The 15,608-nt window shown below is 42.6% G+C and overlaps 1 protein-coding gene across 3 annotated transcripts in view; it reads right to left on the bottom strand.

The window, feature by feature from the left end:
- NUP188 (nucleoporin 188) overlaps nt 1-15,608 on the bottom strand; it is a 46,449-nt gene that overhangs the window by 22,933 nt on the left and 7,908 nt on the right. For 2 of the 3 annotated variants that reach the window (XM_077835701.1, XM_077835702.1), the window contains exons 5-23: nt 14,961-15,041; nt 14,437-14,481; nt 13,247-13,339; nt 13,006-13,125; nt 12,108-12,319; nt 11,454-11,568; nt 10,455-10,655; nt 9,229-9,318; nt 7,504-7,569; nt 6,434-6,553; nt 5,472-5,598; nt 5,155-5,310; nt 4,330-4,456; nt 3,792-3,879; nt 3,638-3,714; nt 3,016-3,130; nt 2,352-2,472; nt 2,089-2,155; nt 1,367-1,495 (exon numbers count right to left, since the gene is read on the bottom strand). In XM_077835701.1, coding sequence (XP_077691827.1) covers nt 1,367-1,495; nt 2,089-2,155; nt 2,352-2,472; nt 3,016-3,130; nt 3,638-3,714; nt 3,792-3,879; nt 4,330-4,456; nt 5,155-5,310; nt 5,472-5,598; nt 6,434-6,553; nt 7,504-7,569; nt 9,229-9,318; nt 10,455-10,655; nt 11,454-11,568; nt 12,108-12,319; nt 13,006-13,125; nt 13,247-13,339; nt 14,437-14,481; nt 14,961-15,041 — 2,150 coding nt within the window. The remainder of the gene's footprint in view (nt 1-1,366; nt 1,496-2,088; nt 2,156-2,351; nt 2,473-3,015; nt 3,131-3,637; nt 3,715-3,791; nt 3,880-4,329; nt 4,457-5,154; nt 5,311-5,471; nt 5,599-6,433; nt 6,554-7,503; nt 7,570-9,228; nt 9,319-10,454; nt 10,656-11,453; nt 11,569-12,107; nt 12,320-13,005; nt 13,126-13,246; nt 13,340-14,436; nt 14,482-14,960; nt 15,042-15,608) is intronic. The other variant, XM_077835703.1, reaches the window with a different exon arrangement.

Below are 15,608 nucleotides of genomic sequence, written 5' to 3'. Positions count from 1 at the left end.
GTGAAATAACCAATGATAGCACTGTCATGTGTCTCTATGACAGACCAAAGAGTTGAGGACCTCTGAATACCACTGGTGGTCTGGGAAGCAGTTGCTAGTGATCAGTGGAGAGACAGCAAGCCACACAGTTCTGGCTCTCTTCCTTTCTTCCTGAATGTGCAGAGGAGAGGAGGACTACATGGTAAAGCAGTATGTGCAGAGGGGCAGGTGGCAGGAGGAGCAGAACAGACAGGATGGGCAGATGAAACGAAGAGCCAAAGCAAGCAGCTTGATTAACTTTCTTCACAAAGGGCAACCCACATTAAAGGCAGCTAAAATGCTTAGATACTTTCCTAATGTTACTTTTCCACATAAGCAACTGCTATACTCATGAGAGATTTTATGCTATCATGAATGGGAGAGGATGGGGTCCACAAGGTCACAATTGGAAGGGCAGGTGTCCTCTGTGCGCGTGCGCACACACACTTGAGGTCCAGACTAAGAAGTCCGAAAGCCTCTACTACGGATTATCTGTACTGCAGTCATGTGGCATCAGTCTGTGAAAAACCTCTAATTCAATATTTCTATTTGTTTTCATTGTGTTCTAGGTTCCCTCTTTCCCCAACAGATTTGTTAAAGTATCTGAAGAGTTAACTGTCCCAGATCAGAAAGGCTGAGTGGGTCCCATGAGCACACTATTAAGGGCCAGAGAGTGTTTTTCAAAGCACAGAGGGGCCTTCAGTTACACACTAATAAATAAAGGCATTTAACCATTGTTGAAGTGTTCAGCAGTAACTGTCCTGATAACTGGCTGGGGAGGAGGTTTAAGTTGTGAAGCAGCCCCAGAACTGCCTTCAGGAATCCACATATAAGAAACTGATTAATCAAGAAACCACAAGGACTTTCTAACACTGCAACTCAAGCTTTGTAATAGTTTCTCAAACTAGTGGATTGTACTGGGCTCAGGCATGATTTGGAGGCACGAAAATTGGAACTTTTGCTATAATTTTCCTGCCTTTTACTTCATTTGGTACTTTCATATGCTGAATCTAGTGATTTCTTTATAACAGCATTATACAAGCAAGTGTGAAACAATCAAGCTTACCGACATCTCATTTCCACAGTGCAATACTCGGTTAGGCTAAGCAAAATCAGAAATGAAAAGAAACTGCAGGAATTAGGGAACGTATACAAAGAGAATAAGTACAGCAACGGAAAGCTGTGAATAAGCAGCAGGTTCTTGGTAATTTTTTCAGAATTTTTATCAGAGATGGTTGCCCTGACTGGCAGCTCCACTGAGTCCCAGCAACATGTAACCCAGTTAAGCCACATTTCAAGTATTATTTGTAGCTGCTTTTTCCATGCAAGAGTGGAACATGCGACTCACCTACAGGACTGCGAGGCCATGACCATATCAATGGTGTCCACACCGATGCCCATGATGTTAATGACAGCCTGTCCTGCTTCCGTGTTGGCCAGGCTGAAGATGCATAAGGACTGCAGGCTTGGAGCACTGCTACAAGACAAGAACACAGACAATGGAAAGCAAGGAATGAAAGGAAAGGTTCTCTGCCTGATCTGATACACTCAGCATGTATCAGTACCAGCATCAGCCCAAACACTACAGGGATGAACACATTAGAAATGCGCAAGATAGAAAGGTCCTACTGATCCACCATGCACCATGAAAGTGAACACAAAGTAACTTCTTCCAAATTCTATACCACTCCCTCACTTCATCTCTCCCCCATTCTCCAATATGTTAGGTTCAAACCCTCAGAGTGGGCACACCAACCACAGAGAAGTGGATGGCAGTCTGATGGGCCCTGGAATGTGCACATCTGCAGCAATATAAAATTAAGTCTGTTTCCTTCCCCTCATCAGCGGGGATGACCATCTGGGTTTGCCCTCTCTCCCACCCCTTTCTGCATTTCCCTGGGCTCAGCGTAAGCAAGGGGGCACCAAGACTACAAAGCAGCACACTATACCCTTGCCAGTTTAATATTTCACATTCTAGGTTGCAAACAAAAGAACAGTGACTGAGATCTTCTACACTGTAAATGGGGCTGTTGCATATATAGTGATGTATGAAATTCACTTCCCCCTTACCCGCTGTGAGGATCCATTTCAGGGCAGAGATTCAGAATAGCATGGATGAGCTGCAGGATTAGGCACCCTGAAAAGCAGGAAGAATGGATTTAGTCTTCAGAGAGAACAGTTGTTGAGCTCAGAAGCAATAGGTACTATTACATTATAAAGTATAAATCCAAGTGCTCACTGAGCCATTTATAATGAAAGGGAAAAAAAACAGAGAAAGACACGTTCTCTCTAGACAGAGTTCAACTTTGCTTCCCTTGAAAAGCAATCCTTACCAATTCGTTCTCTGACTCCATGGGAGTTATAGCGCCATTTGTGGTAGTTTGGCAACATTTCCTTCAGCACAAACACAATGCAGGGCATTAGCCCTTGGCTCTGGGTGCTGCCAAGTTGTCCCTAGAAAAAGCAGCAACATTACAGTTCCGATTCTAATTCAAAGGTGTGAAATCTTTGGTTGGAAGACATTTAATGCTCACACTCCAAAGACAGAAATAGGGGCCAGAACAGTTCTGCCAGCAGTACAGCGCAATGCAGCATGGGGACAGAGGTTTATGAGCAATTTCTATTCTCTTGCACTCAAAGCAAGTGAAGATCAGAGGTGTTAGGGATCTCTAGAAGAGGAAAAGCAGCAAAGAGCTTTCCTTTCCTGATTACACAGAGCAATGTTAATGGGATTTGGAAGAGACTGAGCACTCCCGCCACCCTGATTGGGGAGCGAGTGCAATTTGCAACTTGAAGATGATTGTTGGGAAGACCAAAACATGGGAAAAGCAGGAGCCTCAGCACAAAAGGCGGGTATGTTGTCAAGTGCATACCAGAGGTGGCCCACCCAAGGGAACCTCATACATTCAGTACACATCTTTACCTCATCTTCACCCTCATCAGCTCGTAGTAATCTATTGCTGCCTGAAAATGTAGGAGCACTGCAGAAACACTTACACGGACAAGAGTTGTGACCAAGTGTAGGAAGGAGATGGTGACACCATACTCGCCCTGAGGCTGTTCCACGCTCATCAACAAGTTTCCATAGCCCCCAGCATTCATTCCCTCTGCACTGTGGAAGGAGCGAGAGCATGCATTGTATGTACAATAGGAACCAAGCATGATGGAGAGGTGTGCGCACATGTGCAGTGGGAAGGGGGATCCCATTAACTAATACACATGGGGGAATGATCCTGAGTAGAGAAAAGATGACTCACCAAGCTCAGGACAAATCACCCTTGCACTTAAGAAGTATTTTACTTCTCCTTAAGGGCAGTATCTTGTATTTTATATGTCTGATTAATCTTACTTCTGCTGCAAAGCTAAGCACATTTATGATCAGAGGGTGTGTCTAAATGTAGTATTTTCTACTTATAGAAAATATAAGGAGCTCAAACACTTTACAGTCACATGTGATTCAGTGGAACTGAATTTAGAATAAGGATTTTGCCAGTTTATTATGTAAGAATGGAACATTAGGTGTCTGGATTTTAGAAGGTTTGGAATTCACACTAGTGAAACACTTACTCATATGGCATATCATCAAGGGAAGCAAAGGCACAAGAGAAAACTGAATTACCTGATCATGTGACTCATAATGGAAACTGGATTGGCAACAAATGGTAAGAACCCCGTGTGGTGAAGGTCAGTCCAAACCTAGAAGAGGAGAGAGCAGTTTATATATCTATCTATATCTCCATCCATTTCAGAAAAATCAGAAGGTATACCCTCACCTTAGCTGGCATGCGGGCAGCCAATACAGTCAAACAATTGACACAAGAAGCAATAACATCCACTGGGGGAGAGATCACACTTGTTAACCTAGGAAAAACCCAGAGTATTATATATAAAATCTTCAGAACTTAGATCTGGTCTACACAGTTTTTATACTGGTATAGAGAGGTTGTGATTTCTCTGTGGAAATAGTTAACTCTGTACAACCCATAGCGTTGACACAGTTATATAGGTGCCTTATACTGGTAAAGAGTATTCCCCTTCCTTTCAGGGATAGCTATATCAGGTGCCATTGCATCCACATTAGGGAGAGTTGTACTGTTATATCATTATAGTTAAAGCAATACAACGGTTGTGTGTAGGCAAAGTGGTCTAGTGGTCTAAGCACAGGACATGAAGGCAGGAACTCCAGAATTCTAATCCCAGCTCTGCGACAGACTTCCTAAATAGCCTTTGGTAAAATTTGTTGTTGACCATTTTTCCCATTTCTAGCAACTTCAGGGGTGCCTTAGCTGTCACTGCCAGTCAGCTACTTACCTCTGTAACAGCATGTAGATCCGTGATGTGATCGGCAGAAGACAATCTGCTATCGACACATCAGTGCTGATGACCTTGTGAACCAGGTCAATGACTGGCTTGACCCTCTGGCAGTGCTGAATCACATCTGGATAAAGAAAACTAGTATTACAATCTGGAGAGATGCAAAAGTAGCATTACTCTCTCTCTCCACTCCTTGGATGATCTACTATGATCTCGACAAGAGAGGTCCTAACCTTCAGTAAGTTACTTTTCAGATTACTCCACAACTCTAATGAAGGGAACGTCTATTTTCCAGGGTACAATACAGTAATTGATTAAACTGGGACCATGTCCCTCAAATGACCAATGACAGAAATGTGAGGGGGGGGTAATATTTTAAAAGGTTCATGCTCATTTTTCTCTCATCTTAAATATGCCCAGCTCCCCATAAGCGCTTACCACCTCCTGATATCATTTATGGAGGCAGTATGATACAAAAAATGAAACCTTTCCACCTCCTGCTGTATTTGACTCTCTCCTCTCTCTCCTACTTTCTTTCTCTCCTTTCTTCCTCCTCCTATCTCTCCAGTTCTCCTTACTCCTCTTCTCTAGTATTTGCTTCCCTCCCCTTGTCACAGTCACCAATGTGGTGCTAGACTCAGCCACAACGCCCTTCTGCAACATTCAGCGGCAGACTTGTTCCAGTGGAAGTGGAGAATGTGCCTAGGACCTGTTTCAATCCCACTGAAATTACTCGATTTTTTTCATCTTATGTTAATGTTACTAATACGTCACACTCCTCTCTCCCCCATAACATCCACCCCAATTCCCCTCTTGCCTCACCCGCTGTGGATACAACATGGAGCAGCATCTCAATTTCGCAGGTGAACAATGTCCAGCTGCTGTAGGAATATTCCCATCGTACTAAGTATGCCCGGTCATCCAGCATCACCTGACCCACTGTTCCCTGAGGTATTCGTAGGTTTGTCTGGCCCAGCCCTAAGGGAGGGGGAGGAAAAAGTGAAACAAAAACAAAGTCAGGAGCTTCCGAATGTGATAAGAAGCCAGTCTTCACAATTAAAACCTGTAAGCAATTTGGTTAATAAAAGACTAGATCTGAAAGTGTTCCAAGGGTGAATGAACCCACCATATTTCCTTACCCAGGGGATAGAGAAGCTTTGGCACCTGCCTTCTCCAAAGGGTGCCATCTTCATGTGAGATCACATCAGGAGGCTTGTGTTTGTACAACTCAATGTAGAAGGACATTTTATCCAGGAAACTGTACACCTGCAAACGGAGAGAGCTACAGAATACAGCCAGAGAACTAGAGCGTTCTAAGGAACTATTAAGCCAGGCCATTTCTAGGGATAGGTAAGTTTACTTGAAATGCACAGTCTCCTTCCAACATGCCAACTCTTACTGAAGCAGAAATACCAACATCCTGTCCCCATGGAATTGCCCAAATAACTTCTCTCTGAACTACTGAATCAGGAAGACAGGAACTAATTACAAGTAAAGCACTAAAAGATAGCATCCTGACACAAGGGAATTGTCACAACCTATGAGTAGTGTTTCAGTTTTGGGTTCTGGCAAAGTGGCTCCCATAAAGTTGCAATGAAATCCTTGCTTCCCCAGTTTATCATCTGGTGTCTAAATTACTTGGAACTCTTGTCTACTGATTGCACATCATAAAACAGCAACTGAGTTATACTCAGAACTTTGTTTTTTGTGTTAGCCTCCCTGAACCATCCTATTAATCATCAGAGCAGGAGGTAGTTACAAAGCATAAAATGCGTTTCAGGCCCAAGCAACATTACTCTACAATGCCACGTGGGAGACCTGGGTTCAGTTCCTATTATCTTGATCCCTAGGATTGTCAGTGCTATGAAGGCAGCAAGTTCAGTACTAGAGAGAGTGTGTGCCCTATATCATGCAACAGCAACCCTTCTGGCAGGCTCAGAAGAAAGTCTTGTCCAGACCTCTTTGGCCAAAAGGTTGATGGTTGTTACCCAAGGCGTCAAGGATTGGATGTGTGTACAAAGCAAAAGGAGAGGGTCAGACACAATGTTCCTTTTCTGTGCAGATATAAACTGTCTGCCAGATTTCAGGCCAGGTTCCATACCTTTTTTGCAGTAGATTTATCCGATACAAGGGCTTTGAGCAGCTGCAGAAGAGGAGAAAGAAGATGTGGGAACATCCCACACACACTGTCCAGGATAATACCCAGACCTGCGGTTGGCTCCTGGCCGTGGGGAGACAAAAGAAAAACTGTTACTAAACAAAAAATGATCAACATGATTCTTCTGCTGGGTCAATGCAGCAAAGCAACTTTAGCAAGGGATGTGCTTAGAGCTCCTGCTGCTGGAACATTCGTGTTGCATCTACAAATCCTAGCATCCAAAGGTTTAGAGAAAAAACAACATTCAACTATTTGAATCATTCATTGACCCTTAGTGGAAAGTTAAACTTCTCAGATTAACAAAGCAAATTCCCAGTAAATCTCATCAGAGCCAGGTGGCGATGAGAGATGCCTGGTTTCCGCTATTTCCTGCCTCTTGTTGTTAAACGTTAAGCAAATGGCTCCATTCAAAAGACCACTAATTTCACCTCTATGGAACATACACCTACTATTAAGCATGAACAAAAGCATCACTCCAGCCCTTAGTTTTGCTGTGATGCGCAACTAGTGTTAATAACCCTGGGTGAGAGAGAGTGCCTGTTATAATGTAGGAAGGTGAAATGGAAATGGATGAACAAATCTGTAATGAAGCATGATTAAAGGTTTTATGCAAGGGAAACTGACTTTTAATCTCTGACACCACTACATCTCAGCCATTTCCGTGACAAGAGCAATATCAGCACACAGTGTTGTTCTAGCATTTAATTCTCCTGTAGCTGATAGCAATCGGAAGCAAATGTTCACCCACACAATCCCAGCCACACCTTAAATTACCATGTAAATTACAACTTGTTTCAGGATCAGCAGTGCAGCCACAGACTGTACCTTAACAGGATGGGGGGGAGGGGCTAAGGGCAAGCCATATAAGAGATGCAAATGGAAACTAGCTCTACAAGCCCTGCTAGAAACTACAACCAGGGCAATATCAACACCCCATTTCTTTCTTAAAAGGGCATATTTCAACTGGGTATGCAAGCAAGCAGGAAAGGCCAAAGAAGTCCCAATGTACTCACAGTCCTCCAGAAGAGCTGGGGAATGCTGGAAGCCGCTAGAACTTCACAGGCTGAATCAATGATGTCCTTCAAAGGAAAGGGGGTGGGGAGAAATGAAAATTACTTTATACTTGACAGTTTCCTTCCAAACCAAGTCTTGTCACCTCCTTTGGAATCCAGGGTTCAATACAGTAACATTTGTGATGCTGGCAGACCAAGTGCGAGCTCATGCCAAACTTCCAGGCCAATTCACTTGTGTATTAGTGCAGATTACAGTGGTTCTTAATTGTATAAGTATGTATTTGAGGTTTACACTTCATGGAAACTATGGGATGTTACATGTATTGTTTTCACTTATCTGCATCCTGTTACAATGTAATAGCAAATATTTACATTGTATATACTCCTGTAATTAAATAACCCATCAAATGAGAAAAATGCTTTGTGTAATGCAGATGAAGAACTTTAGCAGGAAAATACTAATCTGTGTGCATTTGAAGGCAAGTGGTCATTGTGTGTGATGATCAGAGATCAAAGACTCTAAATGCACTCGACTCTCTCCACCAATTAAAGAAAGAGCACAGTGTCTGCTTATTTTCTGTGAAAAGAAGCTGTAAGTATGGATTCAGGGAAAGAGCCGGGATCTCTAGACCGTTTGGACTATGACAGGGAATGGTACCTGATGCAGAGATCCAGAGCAATATGGGTAACCTGAAAAGACTTTTGGGAAACTAGCAGTTTATTACATCTCTACCACCATTTGGAATTAAAGACTGTGACTCACTCACCTAAATATATATTTCACCTGCTTTAGCCTCTCAGTAATGCATTTCCTTTTCTTAACCAATAAACCTATAGTTAGTTTACTACAAAATTAGCTACTAGCGTTGTCTTTGGTGTGAGAACTAGAATGCAACTTGACCTGAGTGAGTGACTGGTCTCTGAGGACTGGAAGTAACTTGGATATTTGTGATTTTTTACATAAGTGACCATATATCACTAAGTCCAGTTTGTCTGGGTGGCAAGATAGATTGTCTGTGACTTCACTGTAAGACTGTTACAGTGATCCAAGAGTTCACATTTGGTACTGAGTTGAAGTAATTTAATTACAGAACGTACCACCAGTTTGGTGTCTGTGTCCTGCTTTTGACATTCAGCCCTGAGGCAGGCACCCACAGTTGTGAGCCACTCCAAACAGTGTGGCAACAGTCATTCCCTAAATTGGAACTGCACACCCTAAGCTAAATAGGAGAAAATACACAAGCCAATTTTACCCAAATACACATCAACTCTCTCTAAAACCACACTCACTGCCAATGAACTGACTGGCATGGGATATGGTAAATCTGTTATGGAAGTAATAGAGAGTATACTGTCCTCCACACCCTAGGAGCTCAGTGCCATTATGATATATCTTATCCCCATTTCCTTCTGACCAATACTCCAGCATTTGCTCTGAAACCATTAGCCCATCAAAATGTAAAAAACACTACTCTGTATCTTTAATCAGTACCCAGCAGAGATGTTGACAGTTTTCAGAGTTGGAAGAACCATAAAGCTTGTGTTATGCATTTGGAGTAAAACACAGTGGGACGCACTTTCAGAATGGTCTACCTAAATCGTGCAGTGGATACAATCTCAAACACAGAATTTGCACCCAGAGTACAGGTGGCCAGTTTTTGAATGTTAGATTATGATAGGTTATAATAAATAAGATAAGGGACACAATGAGCCTTTGACACTTACCTGCTGATTGCCTAACGTATGTAATTCCAGCGAGGTCAGAACAAAGGAAAGCAGCCCATAAATACACATGCAAGCTGTGCTGGCAGTACACTGTAATGCAAAAGACAGGTCAGTGAGTGATGGTGGAGACTATAAACCCTATTCAAGAACCAGGTATAGTTCATTACAGAACACATGCAACAGCCCTCAGTTTCCTTAGCACATCATGGACGTGTGTCTCTGAGCCACTGTCCCTTTCTGCAGGTATATAAGAGAGGGAATCACCAGCTTCACAGCTCCCCACCTCGGGCACTAGCCCATGTATCTATGGGAAGACAGCAGGTAGTGAAGTGCCACACAAAACCACCTACATTTTTATGAGTCAATCTGTCTAAAGCCACCCTGCCCCGCCCCACCCCGGCCGAGAATCCTCTTCAAAACAATCATATCAAGAAACACTCAATGGTCAGAAAAATGGGAGGGCTCTCCTTCCACCAGTGTATGGCTGACTGACAGCTACTGGAGCTTTGGAATAGTTTATTCTTGTAAATGACAGTGTCTGCTAAAACTGTGGAAAATGGTGTCAGAAGCCAAAAGCTGCAATTGCTGCATCTGTGGAGTCAACTTAATAAACAAGATAAGTATAATAGTACAGAACGCTCGTGAAATTATAGAGTTTAGTGCCAGAAGGGACCACCAGATTATCCTCTTTGATCTTTCGTCTCTCACAGTCCACTAAACACCACACAGCTACCTCCAGACTAATCCCAACAAACAGAATCAGACCAAAACATTACACAGCCCTTAGGAGACTAAGCAAAATTATTGTGTTCCACAGGCACAGAATAGGAGGGACCCAAGATGCATCAATGCATAAGGCTCTTGAAATGTTGAGACACACATACAGATAGATATAAAGAGCAGATTTTTCCAATCACTGGCCAGATCTGGACCTTCTCCGGCCAGATCTAGTCCCAAGCAGAATGACTTGGGGAAATACATTTTTATTTTACCTTCTAAACCTACAAACACTTCGTTAACTTCCATTCTATATAGAAAAGAGCTGAAACAACAAAACTGATGTCACTTCCTGGCCAACACTTCACCAAGCGCTCTGTTCAGGACTGGAATTAGACTTACAAAAACAATGGCCTAACCAACCTACCGTCCCCCACATCTTCACACTACCAATACCATAGAGCCCCCTCACCCTGAAGAGCCTACAAACATGACAATGAGAAACTTACATTCTTCCCCCCACTGCTGAGTGATCGGAGCAGCTTTGTCAGATACTGGAATATATTCAGCTGGATAGCAGTACTTCCCATTCGCCTGATCACACTGGTCGACTCCTCTGGGGTTACTGTGTGACGGAGCAAAGCCCAGGCCAAGAGCACAGGGGCATGATGAGAGATGTCCCCTAAAGTCAGCAGCAGATGGTCCATTTCCTGCTCAGAGGACAGGACACAAGCAAAGAAATCAAGATAGACTGAAAGAAGCCCTGACCCAGCAAGCACTCAGCTGACTGAGGTTTAGCTCCAATAATCACCTAAGTCATGCAGATAAATGTCTTGTATAAAAACAAGGATCTATAGAGTTGAACAAGTTGTACTTTCAGGAAGAAACTGCTTGGCATGTTTTTTCTGTCAGGCTGATTCATACACTTTGGGGAAGGAGGTGAGAGGGTCACAAAAATAAAGGACACACAACTCTAATGAAAATAATGGATAGCCCCTTGTTTAAATCGAAGTTTGTTGTTTTGTTATAAGTGTCACAGTGAAATTATAATAAATGTGAAATTCCAGGTCAGGTGTGCAAAGATCAGTCAGAGCACGAGCAACACCAGTGGTTTCCTCCTTAACTCAATGACCTCACTGTGCTTTTCTAGCTCCCACGTATTTTCTTCCTGAAAATCTTTCAAATATACTACACCACAGATATTTAATTTCTCCCCATTTTGATGTCCATATTAAGACCATGTCTTAGCTCCTCCCTACCCTTCCCTAAAACCTTTAGGGAAACCCTGAAGATAAACCACTTTCTTATGAGATAAATAGAAATTAATAATTCATTTCCTTCTTACTTGCCCCATATTGTAATGTAGACGTTAGTTCAGTCGATCTGCAAGCCCAGAACATCACAGACAAGTCCTGCCTACAGAGCTCCCGCAGCTCTACCTTGGGCAATCACAACCATCTCTAACTACAGAGGAGCTCCAAATGTCAAGAGACTTATTGAAGGTTTACCTGGTGCATATGCCCATTACTGGCAAATTTATGTTCCTCTGTCCTATCATCCAACACACGCTCATGGAGGGAGTCAATTTCCATGCCCTCCACCAGGATAAGAGCACTGAAGTAGCTGGAGTGGGAGACAGGGGGAAGGAAGCAAGAAAAAGAAACTCAATTTAAAGATTCAGTAGGAAAGGGGGAAGTAAAGGCTGGATAATGGAAAAGTCCATCAGCTTTACATTTACCTATTACTCCCTTGATGAAGCAAAAAATTATGTGAAATTAAGAGCAATAATCCAAAGAACATAAATTCTTGGATCTTGATGTGCCAACAAATGACAAGTTAGGTCTTCAAATTATCTACTGCTGGTTGAATAGTCACAAAATAGAAAAGCTATTTATTCTGATTTGAAGATGGCCTCTCTTCCTCTGCCTATTTCTACCATGTTACATGCCACATGGCAGGTTTTCAATGCCCAGATAGCCACTTGCTGTGTCTCAGTCCAATCTGAAGAAACCTTTTATAAACTAAACCAAAGGTCATAACCAGCCAAAGATTACACAAATAGCGATTTTGGAGGGCACCATCATGAAATACACCTATATTCTGTATTGAACAAGAGATTTGTTCAATTGCACACTAATCCCATACATATATACAATACTTACCCAATACGATCTACCAGGTGATCCATGCTTTCATCCACCAAATGCCTGTTGGTCTGTCTAGAGCCAAATCCCTGTTCTTTGAAAAGCCTGGCAAAGGCCAGCAGCTCATCGGGTGCCATCTCAAAGTATGCATAGTAAAGGAAGATGACTTCTAGGAGCATGGATTGCTCGCGGAGGCACTGCACGAACCAGCGGGACACCTGGCGCTCTGTCTGTACAAGGAGTAGAGTCCTACCGTTATATGTTGAAACTAGCATGTCAGTTGAAGCAACCTGAAATGGAGAGTGACTGGGGCAAATCAGTCTGCTCCAATGGTGAGAGAACCTGCTCTTACGTCACACTGGAAACGCTGTTTAAAAGTCAACCCCTCAATGGCAGTTGCTGCATCCCACAACATATAGCATTAAGGGATTAAGGTAAAAATCAGTGACATTGGGATTATGTGATCCTTATGCAGCCCACAGAGCTGAAGACAGGAAAAACATCTACCCTATCCCAGGGGACACTGCCCAAGTTGCCAGGATGCCAGGTGATTCAGTTTCACAATTCTGCAGGTTTTATTTAAAAATTAAATAAAACACTACTAAGAGTAAACAGAGTTGGCTGCTTAAAACAGATTATGCACCACTCCAAAACCCTGGTGATCTAGTGACAGTTCAATGGGTTTTTTACAAAGGGGATCAGAGTTCAGATCTCAAGATTAGAGCCTAGTTCCTGAAACTAAATGTGTTCAGAGTATTACCAAAGGGAAACAATTTCCTTAAGTTCCTTAGAAGGCTGAAAATGTCCTTGTTAATTTCATTTTAGCATATTCACTTTGTACTAATTAGCCAACAAGGTAGTGAAGAAAGAACGTACAACTCTGATAAAGGATAATTTTTGATAATTTTCAAAATACCATGAGATTTCCATGCGTTTCCCATGTAGGAGCTTCTGCTTTGTATAGATCTTCAAACTGTTTCCGGTAATTAGGAACCAGTTCCTTGTCCAGCTTCTCAACACACTGCGAGTATTGTGCCTTTCAAAAAATAACCCAAACATTACACATACATATGTATAAGCTTTTTAGATGCATAGACAGACAGGCAGTGTGTCACTTAACAGCGAGATCAGATTCAGGAAAAGGTTCAAGTATTCACCATGTAGGGGTGCCTCTCATCCTGAAAATAAGTGAGTAGGTTGAGGACACAGCGCAGAATGCACATTCTTTCTTCATAGTAATAGTCAGCAAGCTGTGAAAACACAATGCCATCAGCATCACTTGCTGCTGTGTCTAACTCTCTCTTCCCTCCCCTTATCTCATCACTGATGCCTCCCACCAAACTGCAGTGACTATGCTTATAAACTTACAACGCCCATGCACTACCTACAATGGACGCTTCAATGTAATAGCATGACTCAGTTAGATAGTTTAATGAGACGCTTGTGGATACGCATCTGGAAACAATCCCAGGTCTTAGAACCTTCACCACAAGGTGTTTTCCTAATAGTGATTCGCAGAGTCTTAGTAGGCATGCGAACAGGTCCCTTCACTTTCAGATTCTTTCCTTTGGCACCTCTGATCAGCACAGACCTTCTCAAGGGACTTTACATTGCAACTCGTCAAGGTAATTCTAATTTGGTGAACTGCTACTTCCTGTTCCACAGGTGCTTTGCCACTATCTTTAAATGCCATGGCTGCACAGAGTCCTCCTGACCAACTTATTCCCGGGCGGGGGCAGCACGGCCCAGCGAACAGCGGTGAGTCAGGAGCGCCGAGTTTAAGTCATCTGACAAAAGCATCCAGTTCACTCTTTTGCAAGTTCACGCACACCCCCTTCATATATTAAAACAGGTTCTATAATTCCATTGCTAACTGAAAAAGAAAGGAACAAGGTAGAGCAAACAAGGAGAGATGAGATTTCATCTCTTTATCCTCTTGGATCCATAACTACATAGATGTGATCTTCAGTCCCCTTTCCAAAGTCATCTCTTACGATGACAACTAAGCACATGAATGCAAAGCTGTGGATATCCTAGGAGTGCTTATTCCTTCATGGTCCAATTTCCATCAGCACAGCCAAAAGGTCCCTGTACAGAGTAACTGCTCATGCTGTTCTAGTCTATGGCCAGCCACTCTTCTGTAAAGCATTTTGAGATGAAAATCACTATATAAAGAGCAAGGTATTACTACTACTTCACAAATGAATTAGAAAAATCCCCCCAGATTTGCTCTTGACACTGAAGGGACACTTCAGCCATTCCCAGCTTTTCCTGACCAATAGCAAACAAAATTAATTCTTTGCCAACACCTCTTTTTAAAATGAAAATAAAAATGAAAACTACTGACCTTCAGCATCAGAGCCTGACTCTGCCTTTCATCCTGCAGGACAGTCTGCAATCAAAACACAACAGAATAAGGAAGTGGCCTTAATGCACCTACACTAGTCACCAAAAAATTCATACTAAAACCAATGAAAGGCATACAAGACATCATTTCTTGTTAGAGAACAGATTTCAGAGTTACAGAGCACAGATTCTCACTTGCAAGCATGAGTTTACCTCTCACTCCTTTCATTCTTTCCCCTTTTCACCCCTACCCCTCTCTCTCAGACACCTGTCAGTACATTCCTATGGCTAAGAGTTCAGATAAATCTCAGACTCACACCAGGCAGGATATACTAGAAGATTGGACCTGGACCCCAGACAGCTCATGTTCTGTAATGTACTGAACATCAGAAATTCAGGGGGGAAAGGTCCCAAAATAATTTCCAAATCTGGATTTCAGCATCATGCACAACCATGTGTGTCAATGAACCACTGGGGTTAAGGAGGAAAAGGGACAGTAGCATGATGCAGGCACCTACTACAGACCTTAAGTGAATCCCGGGTCCCTCTGTAATCCTCTTGAAGATAACACTGCAATAGCTGCACACTTTGCTCTTCATCCAGCCCCTGAAACAAGAGAGAGACGCAGAGAGGAATAAGACAAGGCAGCTAAGTTTATCAAAAGGTGTAAAGTCACTCCAAATATTCAAATTTATATGAGCATAAGCTTTCGTGAGCTGCAGTTCACTTCATCGGATGCATTCAGTGGAAAATTTTCCACTGAATGCATCTGATGAAGTGAGCTGCAGCTCACACTCAAATAAATTTGTTAGTCTCTAAGGTGCCACAAGTACTCCTTCTCTTTTTGCAAATACAGACTAACACGGCTGCTACTCTGAAACCTGTCCAAATATTCAGGCATCTCTTCCCTTTGGAATAAATTCTTCCAAAAAGTGTCAGTAAACTGGTCTCCTCTGAAAGCAGAACATGTACGTTTTCAAATAATGTAGAAGTGGCTAGTTCAGCTCCAGCAGGAGTATAATGGATCAATTAAATACGGGTCCTATCATAAACTGATCACCTTGTTCTATTTCTGATTAGAAGGAACCCAATTCTGTGGGTAATTAGTCAGGATTTTCCAACATGACATGGGATTTTGAGTGTCCAGTTTGAGATGCCTTAAAAAAAAAAAAA

The sequence above is a fragment of the Eretmochelys imbricata genome, chromosome 16 (genome assembly GCF_965152235.1).
Source record: "Eretmochelys imbricata isolate rEreImb1 chromosome 16, rEreImb1.hap1, whole genome shotgun sequence".
Lineage (NCBI taxonomy): Eukaryota > Metazoa > Chordata > Testudines > Cheloniidae > Eretmochelys > Eretmochelys imbricata.
This window is presented reverse-complemented; position numbering and strand designations above follow the sequence as displayed.